Source organism: Lethenteron reissneri, chromosome 22, assembly GCF_015708825.2.
Source record: "Lethenteron reissneri isolate LAM-NWPU_2019-01 chromosome 22, ASM1570882v1, whole genome shotgun sequence".
In the NCBI taxonomy this organism is placed as follows: Eukaryota; Metazoa; Chordata; class Hyperoartia; order Petromyzontiformes; family Petromyzontidae; genus Lethenteron; species Lethenteron reissneri.
Genome location: NC_083800.1, coordinates 7,525,394 through 7,545,423, shown reverse-complemented (window position 1 = coordinate 7,545,423; position 20,030 = coordinate 7,525,394). Strand labels below are relative to the sequence as shown.

Below are 20,030 nucleotides of genomic sequence, written 5' to 3'. Positions count from 1 at the left end.
ATTGAACCCGATTCCACTTATTTACCGATTAAGTATGCGCGGAATCGAACGTAACTCGCAGTAATTTGAACGATGTAGAAAGAAAGAAAAACAACGCGCGTGTTGTATGTTACATCGAGGTTACTGGGAGAATAAAATTAATCAAAAATATTGAACATTTTAAAAACCGGAAAAGCCGAATCGATAGGGAATCGATTGCAGAATCGCTGAATCGTGACGAGGACGGGCGGTGCAAGTTACATGCGTGTGAAATATCAGCGTCACCTGGGTAAGTTGGACACTTAGACGCGTATTACTTTACATTCCTTATTGACTTTAACACTAAACAGTCTGTGCCTGAACACGATTGCGATGACGAGAATATTCAGACGTTCGTCGTTTTAAACGGCTGTATAACGACGATTTAAATGTTTGCAAACAATAGCGAGTTGCGACAATGAAATCCGATTAAGTGCGTCTGCTATGACACTCAGCCGTCGGCATCATCATCATCACGGGCCATGATCTACCCACTGCTGGATGACGGCTATTCTATCTAGAATTAAGCTAAACTAAGTTGTATTATTGTACTAAGGGCAGGGCCCCGCTATTCGCCGCCGGGCTAAGTAACTCTTTCTAGATTTGAAGCTTTCGTGACTGCAAGGGTTCATACTCTTAGTTTTTTTCGGTAAAGTCGCGTCGGTAAAAATTAAAATACATAATAAAAATAACGTCGTGATTTATTATTATTTTTCTATATTTTTATTAGTGTTTTATTTCTTTCTTTTAATTTTTTCCGACGTGACTTTACCGAAAAAACCTTAGAGTATAAGCAACTCGTTTTCAGAAGCGACCTGGCAAATCACGAATGTCACGGCTCAACGTTTTATAGCAGCAGAGGCCAAACAAATACTAGAAAATGTGGTAGAAAACAAAAATCCACGCGACCACCGATGAAGAGAGAGAAAGACGGAGACAGCTGTGAGAGTGTGGGGATGGAACCCACGACCTCCTGTACACCTGGCGAGGTGGTTAACATCTTCAAGTTTTAACATCTTCAAGTTTTAACATCTTCAAGTTTTAACATCTTCCTTGCCACCCGTGGCCCTAATCCCACTTAACGCGCATGAAGCCGTCAAGGACACAGACCGACCACGATGACAGACATTTCTCCACAATGCACGTGTCCTAAAGAGAAACCAAAATCACCGTGGACGTTCCGATTAACAGAAAGAGTGACACGTGTTTTTTCTATGAACAGCAAATGATATAATTCTCACCATACACGTGTAGCATCTGCTCGGCTTAAGAAGATGCGCTTACTGCTCTTGAGTGACAAACCTTCACCCGCGTGATGCCGCCTTTAACAGTTGATGTAATTTTGTGGTTCCTGCATCAATTTTTTTTTATTGTTCTAAAAAAACCAACAACAACTTACGATGTTGTTCTCAGTGTTGAGTGTCAACGCACAGGCACGCAACTTGCAATCGGGACATCAAATATAAACGCATCTCACAAGAGTCGTGCGCTCGAGATTTAGGGCTTACACTAAACAAACATCGAGATTTAAATGACGATACAGCCTTGTAAACATGCCAGAGTTGGGCCAATGTTTGCTGGCATGTTTGCTTGGAACCGTTTGAACCAACGTCACCCCAACCACCGTTCAGAGTTTTCTAGGACTGAATGGATAACACTGGTCAACAACAACAAAAACATTTTTTTCTGGCCTGGACTTTTGCAGCTGTTTTAGACTTATGTCAGGGTGACGATTCCAAATCTGATCTCAGATTTGCTCTATCACATCTCACTTTTTATGCTATCGGCATACCCCATTTTCATTGATTTTACCCTGAAATTAACTCTGTCACTTATGATTGCAAGTTGTTGCGAGTCAGTGACTGCTTTAGTGTTAAAATATGGTGCTGTATTTTTAGGATAGTGGTGTTTATAATATAATTTTATGTAGATATACACATTTATTTAATATTTTTCTTCTGCAGTTTTTATTGAAAATGCAATATTTGATATCTCAAAAACCTGATGTGATAGACAAAACCAGATTTGGAATCAGCACCCCAAAATTACCTTAAAACCGTTGGAATACCTTATGCCAGAAAAAGTGTGTTGACCAGTGTAATGTACTGCATTCGTTTTCTGCACATGTTTTACCCTGATTTCGAGCAATTTCCAAAGCAGTTTACTTCGCGAAGGGCTATTTCTATATTAGCAGCCATCGCCAACACGGGTTTAACAACAGAGAATTGCGATTACAATACAGCACTTGTGCCAATGCACAGTCAAACGTGAAATGTTTATTCTAGATTTGAAGCTTTCGTGACTGCAAGGATTCATACTCGTAGGTTTTTTCGGTAAAGTCACGTAGGAAAAAATTAATAATAAAAGATACGTAATAAAAATAATAGAATAAATAATAGAAATAAAATAATAGAAAATTACTTTCTTTATTAATAAAATAATAGAAAATATTTTTTTTCTATTATTTGGATTATTTATCTTTTATCATTTATTTTTACCTACGTGACTTTACCGAAAAAACCGACGAGTGTGAAATGTTTACACAAGTGCAATGTTCATTTGTTTACACTGCGGGGGTTAACCGATATGGAATTAAGACGAACGTTTCAATTTCGGCAATGCCTTCTTCCGTGTCGTCTCATCTACAACACGGGAACGAAACACAAAGTTGCGCCCACGTTTCTTTTGATGCGATGTATTTGCACGTTTGCTTGCTGGGGGTGGGTGGCAGTGCCCAAGCCCCATATGGTAGCGGTGGCTGGAGAGGCCTTAACTCCCCCAACTCCTGCTGAAGGTTCGGCCCCCCACCAGAGGTCGCAAACGCGTTTTGATTCCTTACCCGTACTCGGCCGTACCCGTACTCTACCCGTACCCGGCCGGGTACAAATATATGCACATACCCGGCCGGGTACGGGTAGGGTACGGGTATCGGGTACCCGATTGCGACCTCTGGGATGAAGCCATGTTGCAAGCGCGGGTGGGTTGATCCATGGAACTTGAATTGTGAGAAGAGACAAGACGTTGAGAAATGAGTGGCAAACAGTTACTCACTAGTGACTCACGGTCTACCCGTACCCATACCCGGCCGCACCAGGGTCGCAAACGGGTACCCGTACCCGGCCGGGTACGGGTAGCCGGGTATCGGGTAGGGTACGGGTATCGGGTACCCGGTTGCGACCTCTGCCCCCCACACCTCTTCCAACGTTTAAAGTTTGTTTAAAGTTTGTTTAACGATGAGAGAGAGAGAGAGTGTGTGCCGTGCCCCCGGCTGAGTCAGTTTGCATATGCTGCCCCTATAAACAATGTCACGCTACAGGCTTGGCCTCGCCCAACTGTTCAGATGGACATTTTTGACACTTTCAAGGCGTGGGAGTGAGAATAAAAAGACCTGACATTCCACGTGCGCCGGACGGACTCGAGACTCGGCAATTCGTTTCGCGAGTCGAACCGTCGTCTTGCGACCAAGATCACCTTTTGCATGTGCTCGATCTCATCAAAACTAATGAAGCCACAAGCAGGTTGGTGCCGGGATAGCGGCTTGGTTGGGTGACCATCACATTTAAAAAAACAGGCGGTACGGTAACATCGTTTCCCAGTGAGCATACTACGTTGAGCCGACGTTGGAACGTGGTTGGAACTGATGGACCAACGTTGGCCCAGCGTTCCATGTTTACTGGGTAGCTGGCAGCACTGACCCCGCACTTATAACCATGGTGGTGAAGTATGGTAAAAAAAACCCAGAACCTTCACAGTATAGAGGGGGCCCACATCCAGCCAGCTGATTGATGAAAGGGCTGTACGTAACACCATCGACTTGTTTCTTGAATAAGCTATACAGTCTAATTTTTTTTACATAATCATGTACCTTTAAAACGACACCCGGTATGTATTCGTGTATGAGGATTTTTAGGATTTGACTGAGGTTTTCTAATTTGTGGAACTCCGCAAATGATCCTTGACGAGACGGGCGTGGTTTGGAATGTCTGCTTGGGAGAATGTCAACGTGTCTGAGCCTATAGCTACACGCCCATTCTCTCCAAACGCACAAATATATGCACATAAAATATATATAAATAAAGACCCGAAGATAACCATCTCTTTCATCGTTACGCATGAACCAACTTGTACGGTTATACAACGGATTAAAGCTCTGGGCGATTGTGTGTTCAACAAGTAACTGAGAAAATGTTATGCTTTCACTCGATATGTAGTGATAAATGCATCAATGCAAATACATTCTTCACCTCACCATACATGCATACATTCGTTTGTGTGAATATCAACTACATACAATGATTGTAAGAACGTTATGTGCAGCGACACTGTTAAATACAGTTGAACGGGAGTGAACAAAACTGTACGAGACAGATAAGAACAAGAAATAATATCAACAAGACGGTAAAAATTTTGACAAGAACGCCTTTCATGAATCAATTATTTTTTTAAATCAACTCATGGTAGAGGTCGTATTCTACGTAACTTTACCGAAAGAAACAAGAATATGAATCCCTGCAGTCACAAAAGCTTTAAATCGAAAAATGGTAGGGGTCGGTTACATAATTTAACAATTATTACTCACCGTCAGTTTTCAGATACGTAAAATGTGTGAACGCCTCCCTGTTCCTGCTTAGGATGGAGGTGTGTTTACGAGCCAACTACCATTGTGCCAAGGTATGCTAGCCACGATAGGGCTTCAGGAGAGAGTTTGTGTAGTTTTGCTAATCCTCCGTCGAGGGGGGGGGGCAACTAGAGTGGTTTATGAAATGGACCGTCGTTTGGATTTCATGGCCACAATCACGCTGGCTTATCATCTTGAGGTGCGCATCGGCCTGTTGATGTTCTCATGCGGTTAATGGTTCCACTGGTGTCTTTAAGGAATGTCAAAGAGAATAGGGGCAATTTTCGATTTAAAGCTTTCGTGACTGCAGGGATTCATCTTCTTGGTTCTTTCGGTAAAGTCACGTAGAAGGGAAGTAATAAAATAATAAAAATAAAACATAATAAAATAATTCTCACGACGTTTCGGCCACAACGCAAGTAGCCGTCCTCAGGTGAAAACCAGGTCTGTGGCCGAAACGTCGTGAGAATTATTTGATTATGTTTTATTTTTATTATTTTATTACTTCCCTTCTACGTGACTTTACCGAAAAAACCAAGAAGATGAATAGGGGCAATGTTTGGGTCTCGAATAAGGGGTTTAGTCTGTTCATAAAATACAATAATGCTAAAGTTGGTCTTACATTCTGGTATTGATGATGCATTGACATGCAAAATCAACCACTGCAAAAAGCTATGAAACTGTTCAGCAGACACTTTCAGAGAAGTGCAATACTTTTTAATGCAAACACTGGCTTTATTTTAATCACCAGAGTTTCCACACCGAATCCAATTAAATTGAATTACATTTCCAATTAAATTCACGTCAGGGCATTTCCAAGTCTCAGGAATGGAAAGATTCGTGGGAAGTCTTGTGACTACGCAAAAACACCAGAGTTAGAAAAATGTTGAATTGTCTACACCCACCTGTCGATTCAATGAATCATCAAAGATTACATTTTCAAACATTAGTTTTTATTTTAACGCTCCGGTGAATGCTTACAACATATCTAGGCTGCATGGGTAAACCAACCAACGACATACACATATCGAGACGAGACCTCGACCCTTAACACGTGCGATTCAGTGCATGTTCGGTCACGAGTGTCAAAATCGATATACAAATGGATTACATTGAAGCGTCGTTCCACCCCTGAGATAACGCAAAGCCTCCTCTGTGCTCCATACCTGTGGCATCTTGTTTTTCCACGGGATCCCCGGGGCCCCGCTGGTTGGGCGGGGGACCGGTCCCCGGTGGAGGTATGTAGCCCACTTGCATGGAGAGCGTGGCCTAACAAGGGGTGTGGGCACACAGGGAAGGACAAATACAGCCTAGCATGCAGTGCAACACAAAGATAATGACAACCGCCCCACCGCTATTTATCCTTATATACCACAAATACCCAATAAACCCTCACCGCCCCGCATCCCGCCCAATTAATTGATAGGGTTGACTGCTGGATGTCATTTTCTCCATGCACGTTCTATACTGTGGCCGTTCTGTAATCATGAATTAGGTGTGTGAGAGGAGAGGGGGGATATATGAACAGCTTTGGTGTGCAGCGTAGTGCTTGAAGTCAAAAAGCTGCTGTGGACGGAAGAGATGAAAAGACAAAATACGTTTGATGTCCAGCTACAGGAGAACCGAAAGCTGTTGAGACAATTATTATTTAGAATTAAGAGGTGTCCAATGAGAAAGCAAGCAGCAATTACTGATAAATATGATGAAAAGGAAGGTGGTGTTGGTACAGAACAGCCCCCTCTTCCCTTCCATTTCACAAGCATGGAAAATGTGAAGGGGAAAAGTGGACCAAGATGAAAAGGGATCAGTTGGTTGGACAGTGAACAGTTGGGCGAGGCTCTCCATGAGAGATGATGTAGATCGCTAAAAGGCAGAGAGCATCGGTCATGGACATCGGCCCTCAGCTACGGGGATAGCCCCAGAGAGCCGGGGTGTGTGTGTGTGCGCACTCACCCCCGTTGACTGCTGCTTTTCGCCCACAAGGGTCAAGACGTAGCTGTTGGTGTTTCCCGGTTTCGTCAGCAGCTCGTGCAGCTGGATCTGTGCCGATCCCAGCAAACTGCACCAGCGGCACAAGAGTAAACGCGTTAAATAAACAGTTGCATTGTTTTCATTCACAGCGCCCAATTGATCTGCAAATACTCTGATCATGTACTGTTGTTTTTAAGGGCAAGAGGATAGCACAGAGAAGTCATCATATCACTTCGCATCTACCCTTGGGGAAGAAGCATGCCTAAAATACATTGTTGGGTGATGCGACTGCTTTGGCAGTGGTGCAAAAGCAGAGTGAACAAAAACTCGTTAATGTATTCATAATCCTGCCTTAAAATAAATAATATGTAGGAAACATTTTGGGAAGACCCTTCTTCACAGCACATTAAAGGTTGCCAGAGGTGGTAAAGTTTTCGTGAATAAAGGGAATTGCGCGGAACTGAGCGGTCAATGCAGCGGCTGAAATAATTCAAATATCTGCACCATATCGCAGATAATTTAACCCAAGAGTGGCGACGAATTCATCCAAGTTTCCTTATTTGTCCATGGGTGACTGGATAAGGGGGAGTTGTTATCGTGGCTCAAAGCGAACAATAAGATCCACCAGTGGTGCCCCCACACTTCAACTCGCACGGAGAATTTCTCCGCATTATTTATGATCTGGCTTATTAGGTCGCCTTGACTTGCAGTTGCATTTAATCAACTTCCTCAATCTATCCACTGCCGGATGAAGCCCTATCCATGCTGTCATCATCAATCATTGTCACGTGACGCAACGCATGACAATGATTGAGAACTTATTCTACGATTCAAAATGTATTATAGATTTTAGAACTGCTTTGTGTTTAGTTTGTCATCCTTCCCCACAACTCCGATAAGCACGGTTGGCTACGTACTGTGCGAAAGAAGTTCAACATTCATAGAACAACCTAGCTGCCACACACGAGTCGATTTCATCACTCCATCTCCGGAGGATGGCCCCATTGGGCGTATGCCCTACTTTGGCTGCAAATACCATTTACGTTTGTCCACTGCTCATCATCCCGTCTCCGACTGTCCTGCCAAAGTCCACTTACATTTCTAAATGGTCAAGATGTCATCTCGAATTTGTGCACATTTTGTAATCCATGTTTTACTCTTCCGGTCTCTCAACGCAATTACAAGCATGCTGCTTTGTAATTGTCAAATATTTCATCTGCATGTCGTAGCAGGTAATATGCATCAGTTAAAAACTCTTCTTTTAGGCACAATGGAATGTTGCTTTTCATTAAGTTAAATTTCCACAAGGACTCCGACCCGCTTGCATTCACCAGCCAACTTGGAAATGATCAAGTTGCCCTAATTAAGTGACACTCTCAACCATCTGACACAGACAAGATACTGTACTCAATGGCCTTTTTGCACAGAAACAACTGGCAGCTTTTGCTTTTAATGGAAACCCAAAGTGTACCCTTGCAGGCGCCGTACGGGACACCGCGTGCCATTTTAAGCCAAGGCTGTTTTGTAAACAGAACAGTGTTTAACATACGAACACATAGCAGCGAGTCACTCATTCAGTTGTCGGTGTTTGATTACGTGTTAGCCAAACGCTGGGCAATATGTTGGTTCCCCTACTGTATGTAGGTCCTTGTGGGCCATTGTTGGACTTAGACTTACCATACCACTACTACTATTTTCATTTTCCCAGGTAAGGCCCACTGAACTATATAGCTCTTTTTCGGAAGTGATAGCTCAACTTAGTGGCTTATCATGTGGAAATTATAGCAGCCACATACTCTAAACGCATGTTTCTAAATGTAGAGGGAAAAACTGAAGGACCAGGAGGTAAATCCACGCAACCACGGAGAGAACATGGAAACTCACGACCTCCTGTATACCCTGCGAGGAAGTTAACATTTTGCAAGGTGAAGGCAATGAAATTTGTAAGTAATTGTGTTGATTTGGGGAGGGGGTAGGAGGACGCTATTTGTGAATCTTATCTACAAAAACTGCGCTTGTCCGATCAGTCGTGCACAAAAACAGGCTGTCATAGGATGCGGGACTATGTGGTGAACAGGAAAGGGGAATGCATCAAAATTCATTGTCCGACTGCACTTCATATGCCCGAACTGCGTGGTGGCTGTGCTGCACGTGACCTGTAACCCAGCACTGTCGGCGCAGCGAGGGTTGGTGGATCGTGAAAATCACAAATGTTGTGAGACTCCCTTCACGTGGACGTAAAGGTGCTATACTCTTGCCTGCATAACGCAATACAGCAAAGTGTGGACGAATGGCATCAGTCCCTTCTGTGTGGGATAGAGTGTTGCCCCCTCGCATGGGTGGGGTTTCGCCGGATGTACTGGTTTTCTCCCACGTGTATAAACACTCACCGATTGGCTGAAAACAGCTTCATATAATTGCTGGTGCGGCTCATCGCATGGCAGCCTTCCAGCTTTGGTACCTCAGCGATTGCGAGATGCAATTTGCATGAACAAAGCTATATAAAGTTATTTTATTTTTTGTTGTTTTAGAATGTCTATGCTCCCTGCCTTAAAACCCCACAATGACGAATATGTTGAAGTCTCGTCAAGTAACCCTGCACCACCAGCATGACAAAAGGGCTGCTTTGAAAAATCAGCCGAGGTACTTTAAAGGGGCCGATATTGCCAATGCATTTTCATTTCTCACAATTCCACAATTCACTGCGCATTTCAAGCACGGTGAAATACTGCATTTATTTACAACTGTCAACAAAAGTTTTGTTACCTGCAGGGCTATACATATATTAACCAGTTTAATGTTAAATATGAGTCTTCAACCAACTAATGAAAGCTTCGAGAACTTAAACGCCACTTGGCAGGCACTTCCGTAGCCCTGACCCTGAAATCCAATCTTTGTAGTTAATATAATTCCTTCCAGATTGAGGCCTCTTTAAGTTGGTAATGCTGGTTTCAAACTGCAAGAGCTTCTCTTAAATTGCATCAGGCACTTCTGACAAGACACCCTGGTTTTCGGAAGTCCTGCTGCGCAATACTTTATCGTTTGCAAGCACTCCTCTTGGAAAACGTATTCCACGAAAATGGGTCATCATTATCTTTTTGTATTTCTATTGGGCAAGACATTGCCCGTGTCGGTTGTGTAAATGCCAAAACAGCACCAATGTTCAATAAGACTGCTCATACGCAAAGATTATTTGCCAAACGTGGCATTGTGCTCCGGCAACAAAAAACACGTCAACCAAAGTGCCGGTTAACGGGAAGTAAAAAAAAAAATCCTCAGTCGGTTGGCAGTAAATAACTGACCGTTAAAAGAGAGCCGGTGAAAGCTTTAATTTGCTTTGCAGCGTTTGTACGTCCTCTTTTGTCTGGCTATTGTTACCCTTTACTTTCCAGGACGAGGAGAGTTCAACCTCTGGCCCAAAGTGCGACGTTGACCAGCATCGCGACCAACTCGGCGGGTGATTTGCCGCGAAATCAGCTACCTACAACGCCCAACCCTGTTCGTGACGCCACAATGGGTCACGTTCGCGAATTGGTAAGTTGCATTTTGCAAACGCGACGTCAAGTTCGCAGGGTTTCCACGCGACCCTCTCAGCCCGCGCAATATCTACGTGCATTCAGTAAAAAGGTATATACGAAGGACTACAAAGCTGATATCACATCATAAACATGTTTCGTTCAAAAGGAGTTGTGGCGTCGCAAGTGTGCAGTCAATGGAAGTCAACGTTGATCGAGTTTGCATTGAAAGCAGAAGGAAAAACACTTGTTGTTATGCACACGACCACTCGCGTTTCCATTGAGAACAAGCGCCGCGCGCAAGGCAAGAAGAGGGAGACCGTACCGACTTTTCCCGATCTTCTCGTAGTCCTTCACCTCCACCACGAGCACCGAGGAAGCTTCCAGAGGAAACCCCTTTAAGTCGAACTCCAGAGCCTGGTGTCAGCCAAACACACACACAGAGGGGTGTGTATCAGTCATAGAAAACGCACTACTTGTGCACAAAATAACATCATAATCAGGATCGTTTGCTCACGATTAATGCAATGTTTCAGGCAATGGACCTTCATGGCCCAATGCAATGGGACGCATTTATTTGTTTAATTTAAAGGCTCACTGTGATTATTTTCAGCCAGTGTGGTATATAGTACTCCACGTGTATTCTGCATTTTCAGTGGAAAACAAATTGAATTCAAACCGTTTTATGGACAAATAGTTGTATGTAACAATACACATTGTTATCTGCACATACTCTTGTCACAGCAGTGAGCCAGGAAGTGCAACTCGTTGAGTAAAAAAAAAATTCAAATGCTTTGACACACGACCCCACGTTTAAATCTAATTTAGAGGTTCAAGCGACGCACAGAATGAGTCAAGAGCACACGGCTTGCGTGCATTTTCTGTGCGTTGTTTGAAATTTATGATTTTACCGCGCGGCACTATTCTTTTATGATGGGGTTTCCTCGTCATTTTACAGATTTAATTAAAAATAATTGAAGGGCGACTCAAAAGGTCTGGCCAAAGGCTGACCTAACACACACAAAGTATCTCCTTATGCACTCATAAAGACAACGCGCAAACCTTTCAAGCTGACAATTATACATACATTGCCATTGTTTTAAAACCCCTAAACATCATTGGGATATTAAGTTGAGTATAATGTATTTTTTATTACAATAATTAAACTACCTATTTCACAACCCTTTGTCAATCATCTGCTGAAAGAAGACCTCCACACGTCATGTCGGCCATTGTGGTAGTTTGACCATACTTCACCACACCGGTCGGTGTGGGTTGCGGTGACGGGAGTAGACCCAGACCCAGAACCGATGTTAGCGATGGGTTCGTAGCGCAGCGCACAAACCTATGCACCCCAGCTCCACCACATTATCTTTACATACAAATAATGTATTTCAAAGTTGAACTTATTCTCTGAAACAAACGTCCGGACATGCCTACACACTCGAGGAGTGACTGGGGGTATTGGGCAACAGGAAACGGGTTCCCATGGTGGCAGCTCCTAAAACCCCCCAGCATACAGCCCACATGTGTTTCACTTGGCTCGCAGCCAGGGGTCCTGACACCGCAACGCACGAAGGAGCCGCTCTCCACAGGAAGAAACGATCAGGGTATCACTTCCATCTGGACAACGGTTTATTAAATCAGTATCCAGCTGGCCAGACGCGGTGCGCGCCCGTCCTGTTTGTCGCCGAAGTTCACTCAAACCTAGGTGCGGAAATGTTGACGGCCGGCTGAAAAGAACATGGACACACTTTTTTTTATTATCACGGCTAGCTGTTGACAATTGTTCATTCCCCTTATTTTCACCGTTGCTTTGTTTTCCCGAGGAAGTTTGACAGCAGTTGTAGTTGAGCATGTGGGATAATGCTAAAAAAGTTCCTGACCCAGGTTTTTAAATATTTATTTTTAAAAATGTTTTGATTCAATCGCCTGCGTGTGACTAAGTAAACAGCGTAACGCATGCCTCAATTTTTTCACGTAAAATTCTACGCGATTTGAATGCTTTAGTTTTTTCCCCCCCACTATACCGAGAGAGAGATTCTGGTCATATACACTATTTGTTTGCACCCGAGGTCTCCCTAGGCAAAGAGAGAACTTTGTCTCGAGTGGCTCTTGGTGATTTACACCATCGGTCAATGCACTGCTGGATGGAGGCCTCCCCCGTGCCGTTGTCAGTCGTGGGGGTGGTTTTGTTTGACCGTCACGCTGGTCAGTGTGGCCTGGTGGTGGCACGCCGACGTTAGCCATGGCCAGGAATCGAAACTCAGGTGGCCGAGTTGACAGTACAGCTGTTCACGTATCACCGAGCCTCCGCTACTCCCAATTCTTACATGGTCTTGAGAGGTCCATATATTCTGTACTCTAGTCACCTCAATAAAAATATCAGATTATTCCAATGGTTTTGCTGCTGCACAGTCTACAATTGCACAGTCTCATACTCTGATGGTGCATTGTCCTTGAGTTGTGTGCCTTTTGGCGTCATCTGGTCCAACACCATGTGAGACTAGGCTCTAAAGAAAGCTGTCTCGGGTGTGGACCAATCAATTTCAAGGACAGTGCATATATTAGCAGTTATGTTTTTTTGTTTGCATTTCGACTGCAGGTATTGTGGTCAATGCAAACATGACTCCTTGTAAAAAAGGTGTCAGTTTTGTTGCCAGATAAAAGGGTAAAAAACAATTATCATATTTTGCTACTGGCAAATTAGGTTCCAATGGTGTACAAAAAGTTCCTTTTGAAAGTTGAGCAGTCATTTGTTGAAGAGGGATCCCAAAAGAGCGTCTCTTACGGGTGATGCAATTTTCAACTGCACCCTAGTTTAAATAACATGTGCATATTCTGAATTTAGTGCCGGATCTAGAGAGGACGTTGCCTTGAGAGACCATATCCAGTAAATACAAATCATCGTGTTTTGTAGCGATGCATGCCGGGTCTATGACTAAATCAACCGGAATGCGACTAATATTGTGAAATGTAAATCAAGCAGGATTGAGCTTGGATAGTGCTCCGATGGACGAGGTGTTGTTGGATGACCTCGTGTGGCCGATAAAGGGGGGCTATCAAGACATTCGGTTTACCAGTGATTTAGCCATCCAGCTTACTTGGTCTAGATAGTTGGTAAATTGAAGATAGGCCACATTCAATGTATATTTGGGGCAGTGCAAAGTCACACAGTCCGTGTTTGAGTGTTTGTAGCCACAGTCGCACTCAGGAGAGTCTGATATTCCACTTGCGCATGAGGTGTCCGCATCTAATTCACGTGTGGAAAGGTGTATTTAAGGGTGCAGCAGGGCTGGTAGCGAAAGGCAGTGGAGCAAAATGCATTAGTGACTCAATGTCTATGCTGCTCCGCGCCTTCGTCAACCAACACCGACCAGCGTGGGTGAAGTATGGTCAAAAAATGTAACCCCCGTGACCCGCACGGCGATGAGTTGACAAAGGAGGGCTGCAGAATATGGCTCTGGTGATATCGGTCGTGGCAATACAGTGGCGTCTCGTGATCACCTCGCAAGCTGTACGCGTTTTAAAATGCATGTTGAGCCCTGGGCACTATTCAATGTGTTCATACTGCCCAGACTGGTTCCGGTTGATGAATTAGTTAAACTTAAACACTCAATTGTGAAGGGGACATGGGGGGGGGGCGCACGCGACCTTTCGGGTATGAAACAGAGTTGCTCGTTTACTGAACACATTTCAAAGCAAAACGTGCAATCAACCTCGCTTAAAAGCAACAATCGGTGTTGCTATATTTGACACGCATCGTACCCTTTATGGACACATCACCCACATTCCGTGGAGGCGAGGCATCCCACGCGACTTGTATGCGGGACTTTGAATTTGACACACATCGGCCGAGGTGATCGATGTGCGGATTGTCGACATTTAGGTGTCCGTGAAAAACACACATCAACCGCGTGCATTAATGTTGCGGCCGAGTCAATCCATTGTTGCACTGTACTATGCTCCCACCCTTCGAAGCAGCTTGGCGAAGCATGGTCAAACAACCTCCACAAGCCACGGTCAAACAACCTCCACAAGCCACGGCCAAATAACCTCCAGAAGCCACGTAAGCGTGGGGAGCTCCTCATCCAGCAGTAGACCAAAAAAAGGGGCCCTTTTAATTCTTCGATCATGCAATATAACGACGCAAACAATTTAGCAATATCATCCCCTAAACCCACGATAGATGTACAAAACACGCGTGTAAGATTCGATCTTTTGATCAAATCTATGCAAATTCATTTAATGCGACGCTTGCAGCCACTGCGACTACGATCATTTTGATTTTAGAATCGCAAGTCGACAGTTGAATTGCCAGGAGGGATTAACGACTACACCCGCTCATGCCATGATATTAAATCAAAACGACAACCCTCTCTCTCCTCTTAGGTAATTCTTTCTCCCACCCCACACGAGGGCTGAAAGATTTGGGGAAAATATCTAACTGCGGTTTTTCTGACAGATATTGCGATTTGATTTGCGATAAAAAAAATAAAGTCAAGCTTCAGTTTAATATTTATTGTGTAAGATTTATAACATGTGATGGAGCATTACCACATGATACCATCAAAATATGGACTGCTCTATATATTCTAATGCAAGGATGAAAACTTGAAAGATATGAATTGCTTCCAACATGTATTTATAAAAAATAATACAACAATCAAATATGAAACAATTGTTAAGTTCAATAAAGTTATAATAATAAAAAATTAAGCAATTCCAAAAAATAGGACTTTTCAAATCGCAAAAAATTGCAGCCTTTGCCATTTGCTAATCGCATTGTTTCAAATTTCGATTTGAAATCGATTAATCGTTCAGCCCTACCCCACACCGATTTTTTTTTGTTATTCGCCTTTGCCATTGTGAGAACACAATACAATGTGGATTTATATATTCGACCACACTGAGAGCCCATAAAAAAACAATCGTTACATTTTATTGTATAGATAGCGTTAGTCGGTCATGGGCAGACTTTAATAAAAACGTATTGAACTTGAACAGGCAGTTGACAGCGTGGTTATCCGGGTGAAGAAAGTGTCCAGCCAGACTATGGGGGGCAGTAGAATCGAATGAACGACCTCCCACTGAGAAAATAATGACGGAGGGCGCGCGGGTGGGGCGCTTTCGACGTATATGGCGGCAGGAATATTCACACTAATGTGGGTAAACCGTCAGTTTGCTTCCTCTGTATGGAGGATGTAGATGCAGGGCAACACCTACAATTTCACATTCTGGTGGTCCGGCCAGATAACCGCATCAGGAGCAGCGGAGTGTAACGCTGGGAGGCCTCCGTATTTGTGGATCGGGCACTGTGTCATGTTCTGGATGACCACAGTCGCACACTGGAGAGAGCTTTTTTTATTTTTGCCATTTAATTTTCCACATGTGCAGTGGGATGCGGCTTTCTGACCAGCCTATACTGCAAATCTGTGGAAAAGAAGAGCTTCATAGCTTACCGGATTCCTCCAGTCTAAATAAAGACTCTTGACCGCGAGCCTTCAGCGTGTCTTCCGAAGCCTCACACGACTCTGCAAAGCGCAAGTCAACCCCGTACTGCGGAGGTGGCCTTGACAGCCACCTTCCAGTTGCCCTCAAGAGCACCCAGCGCCGTGGTGTTTATGGCCTCTGTCGGCAAGAGTCCTGGCAATGCTCACACTCCTCCGCACGCTGCGAGAGACGCGCGCGCACGGAGAGTGCCCGCGCGCCGCTCCGAATGTGGCTCTTTAAGGCCCCCTTTGGAATTTCCGTTCATTCTCCCGAACTGCCAAATGCGGTACAGTGAGAGAGACTGTGGCCCAGGCGAAGTTTTTCCAACATTTTTTTTATTTGTTGTGGGAGAGGAAGTCTTCTGCATTGCCAGGCGACGGTGAATCACTTTGGCCAAGTAAAATGGGCCTGTGGATTCCACAAACATTCATCACTTGGTTGAAGTTTCCCAGGTTGAAGTAAAGCTATTCGTGTTGTTAAAATTGTACTTATTCTTGTCTGATGTAGAAATTTTATTCTCTTATTATTTTCATTTCTTTAGAACTGCTTTGTGTTTAGTTTGCCGTCCTTTCCTCGCACCTCCGATTTGCATGGTCGACTATGTACGGTGCGGAAGAAGTTCAACATACATACGATTAAATCGTTTCTCTAGCTCTTTACAAGAGGATGACTCATTGGGCTAATACATCATCGGAAGCAGTCTACAGCACTGCAGTTGTACCCAATCCCAGATAACATCGGAAGCTATGCAGGATTTGAGTCGACCTTGGAGCAGATTCCATTGCTGTGCTGTACTTCTGTGCTGCTGTCTGTACTCTCCCCCCCCCCCCCCCATCTTCATCAAGCCACACTGATCAGCGGTGAAGTATGGTCAAAAGAACCACCGACAAACTGCACAGCATGGAGAAGCTGTCATCCATCAGTGGACTGCCAAAGGGACGCGCTGTGTGGAGCGGTCGTGCAGCGCTTAGTGCACTGCGCTATGAACCCGGCGATCCGAGTTCGATTTCCAGTCACGGCCACCAACACCAGTGACGATGATATGAACCGGTCCTGGACCTCTCCTAGGTCGACTCAGCCTCAAATGAGTACCTTGTGCAGTGTGTAAACATCACTCGGGAGACAAAGGCGTCCGGGCGTGCTGCTGGTCACCCACATCCTCGTGTACCTGTTCCGGCCTTCATAGGTTCTCGCTAACACCACTTGCCCCAGCAGTCTGTTAAAGGCTATACGGGGGATCTTTATCCTTGATATGACCAAAACAACTTTTTTTTTTGTTGGAAACGCACCGGGTGTGGCCGGATGATTGGTTGACAGAAATGCCATTAAAAGTGAGACAACTGGTTTTAGAAAGTCCTGGGGTATATTCTTCAAGGTTGCTCATCTATAGCACATTATTTAGCATTCACGTTCATTAATTTCATTTTTTTTTACCCCATTGTCGCGGACAAGCAATGCTGCAAGATAGTCATAGTATTACAATACATTGCCACCAACAGGTGACCACCACAGCTGCATACGATGCAGGTAAGCTTGCTAGCTCGAGACACACGCATGCATATTTTAAACCCTATTGTTAGGTTAGAAGTTTCGGTAAAACAGGCGTGGCGATGGGAACTTCCCTGAGGCATCAATGCTGTGCAGGTTGGACCACTTAAACGCTCGTATGAAGCAGAATAGAGAATGCTTCCCTATATAATAAAAAAAACTACTTAAATACAACTTGACTGGCTTTGGTGGCCGTGTGCACATGAAGGGGTAATTACCGTGCACACAGGGGCTCATCTCTGTGCAGGTTAGATACAATGAGGACGATGACAATTTGTTTTAGGATGAGGATTTGCAAATCGCGTTTCAATGCTATCAACAATTGTAGCGTGATAATGAAAATCATCTTAATCAATATTCTGCCTCTCTGTGCGTTGTGAAGGGCCATTGCCCGAAACGTTGCCTGCAATATATTTGTTCTTTTTAAGGCCACAGTGTTATTGGCGAATGTGTTAATTTCATTCAAGAGTCCTGTAAGCCTGTTTTTGTTATAATTGTAACTTTGCCAAATTTTCAATAGGAGACGCTCGTTCGTGAGAAATTTAAATAATTCTCAAGTATTTACCCGCTCTGCAGGCAAGGTCAACGCCCTCTCAAAATACTAATTTTCATTTGGGAAAGTGTTGGACAGTTTGGACATTTTGTGCATCGTTCATACTCGAATTACGAGGGAAATGACAAGCATCCTTCAATCAACATCAACGACCGTGCGGTGCTTATGATATACACCAATGCAAATCCTCTCCGGTGCAGTGCGTACACGCAACGTGACATCTGTAACATAAGCAACGTTTTATCTGTAATGAATATAATGCAGTACTCAAAATTGTGAAGCTGCCGTTGGCGTCAGTACTGCCCTCCAAAAGGAGAAAAACCCCATCGCAGGTGTCGTTCGGGGCAATGGGCCTTGTTCATAGCAGATCAGCCAATGTCTGGAATGTCACCTTAACATGCATACATTTTCCTTTTAGGGAAGTGTAATTGATGAACGTGTTTAGCATTTTCTCCCAAAGCCCAGCTTGAGAAACTGCCCTTTAGAGAAATTGTGCCGCACCTCCATTTCGCACGGTTGGCTACCTACGATGCGAAAGTAGTAAAACATACTTTAAGAAAGGCCAAATTTAAGTATATCCAACTATTTAACTATTTATATTTTACCAGGTAAGGCCCACTAAGCTCCATAGCTCTTTTTCAGAAGCCACCTGGTTATCACAAATGATAGCTCAGCGAAGTGGCTTATGTGGACATGTATAGCAGCCCAATACTCTTAAACGCATATTTCGAAATGTGGAGGGAAAACCTGGAGGACCCTGATAAAAAATCCACCGATCACAGAGAACATGCAAACTCCAAATATACAGGCATCAGGGTCCCGTTCTAACCCACGACCTTCTGTATTCTAGGCGCGTTAGTTAATATCTCGCCACCACGTCCCAGGTCTGCCAGGAAGCGGAGACAATTTTGGCACACACCAAATGCAAGGTTTTCCAGCATCAGCAGTTGTACAGGATAGTGGGGCGTGGTTACATTGCACTTGGCATATGCGTAAGTGTCTTATCGTTTTGTAGCCATGAACTGAAAAGCCAATGACTAAGGTGTGTCCTTGCAAAGAGCATGCGACGAGATATTATTTTAACCTGATAAAAAAAGTGACATTTATGGTGAAAAGCACTCACCTCGTTCCATTCTGGATTCAACTCGTTTTCTATGGTTTTCGTCTTTTTCTGTTCACCTGTTACAAACACATACACAAGGTGTATTGGTATGTATATTAACAATGTCTTTTATAGTGTCGCAAAAGCCTCGCCGAGCCATTGGGTCAATTCCACATTCATGAGTTTTCAGCGCGTGGTGGGAGGAGGAAACCAAAGAACCTGGCGAATTCCCACCTTACATACGAGGGTAAAAAAAAAACACAAACTTCGCACAGATGGATTCCTCCCATTGGCAAACCATCATCTCCTGGCCACATTGCAGCCCAAGCATACAACCACCTAGTGGTATTCACCATAGGCAGTCTCCCGGTCAAGTACGAACCACTCAAGGCAGTTTAATTAATGTGTTGAGTTTGTTTTTGTTATTTGTTCTTGTGCAACACTGCCCAACTCGGCATCACCAAAAAATTCGCTTAGATTTGAGGCGCATTTGCGATATGGTCACACAGCTATGTACAATCTAGCACCGGGCGGGCATCCTATTTACCTGTTTTGCAAAATGTGGATAAAAATCCATCATAATACAGAACTCCATTAATCGTCCAATAACAAAGGGTTAAGATGCAAAGATAGCAAAGTTCCCTAGTCGTATAGCTTTTAGCAAACTGTTGGAACGAGTATTGTTAGAGAGCACCTATGACGGCTGACACGGCACACGAAGTGGTGGGTGACCAGCACCCTAAAAAAAAACAATCTTTTGCTAGGTAAGCTTTTTTCAGAACCGACCTGGCCACAACGAATTGTTCAACCAAGTGGCTTATCACGTGGAAATGTATCGCAGCCAAATACTCCAAACTCGTGTTGAGTCTACATGTGGAGGGAAAACCCAGAAGACCCGGAGAAAAATCCACGCGACCACGGGGAGAGACATGCAAACTCCAAATATACAGGCATTGACAGGATCGGGATCGAACCCACGACCTCCTGTATACTAGGCGGCCGATGCACACCTGCCTGGTAAGTGAACTGCGAAGCTTGTGTGTGTAGTGTGTACAGTGAACGTACACATAGGTTGGGTTACAGCGGAGCGGTTAAGGTTCTACGAACAATAGCAGGCACACAAGTTATAGTTGCACGGGCGCTCTCACGGCAACAACTGAACTTTGTGTAACTGCACACGAGCTGCCATGCAAACAAAATAACCTCAATGTT

At 44.1% G+C, this 20,030-nt stretch overlaps 2 protein-coding genes across 2 annotated transcripts in view; one reads left to right on the top strand and one right to left on the bottom strand.

Moving 5' to 3' along the window:
• LOC133345586 (myoferlin-like) overlaps positions 1-20,030 on the bottom strand; it is an 84,579-nt gene that overhangs the window by 63,331 nt on the left and 1,218 nt on the right. The window contains 4 exon segments of the mRNA XM_061556495.1: positions 5,803-5,905; positions 6,590-6,695; positions 10,448-10,539; positions 18,840-18,895. Coding sequence (XP_061412479.1) covers positions 5,803-5,905; positions 6,590-6,695; positions 10,448-10,539; positions 18,840-18,895 — 357 coding nt within the window.
• Positions 179-20,030, top strand: part of CEP55 (centrosomal protein 55) — a 42,528-nt gene continuing 22,676 nt past the window's right edge. Inside the window, 2 exon segments of the mRNA XM_061556496.1 lie at positions 179-268; positions 10,000-10,141. The gene's annotated coding sequence lies outside the window, so the exon portion shown is untranslated.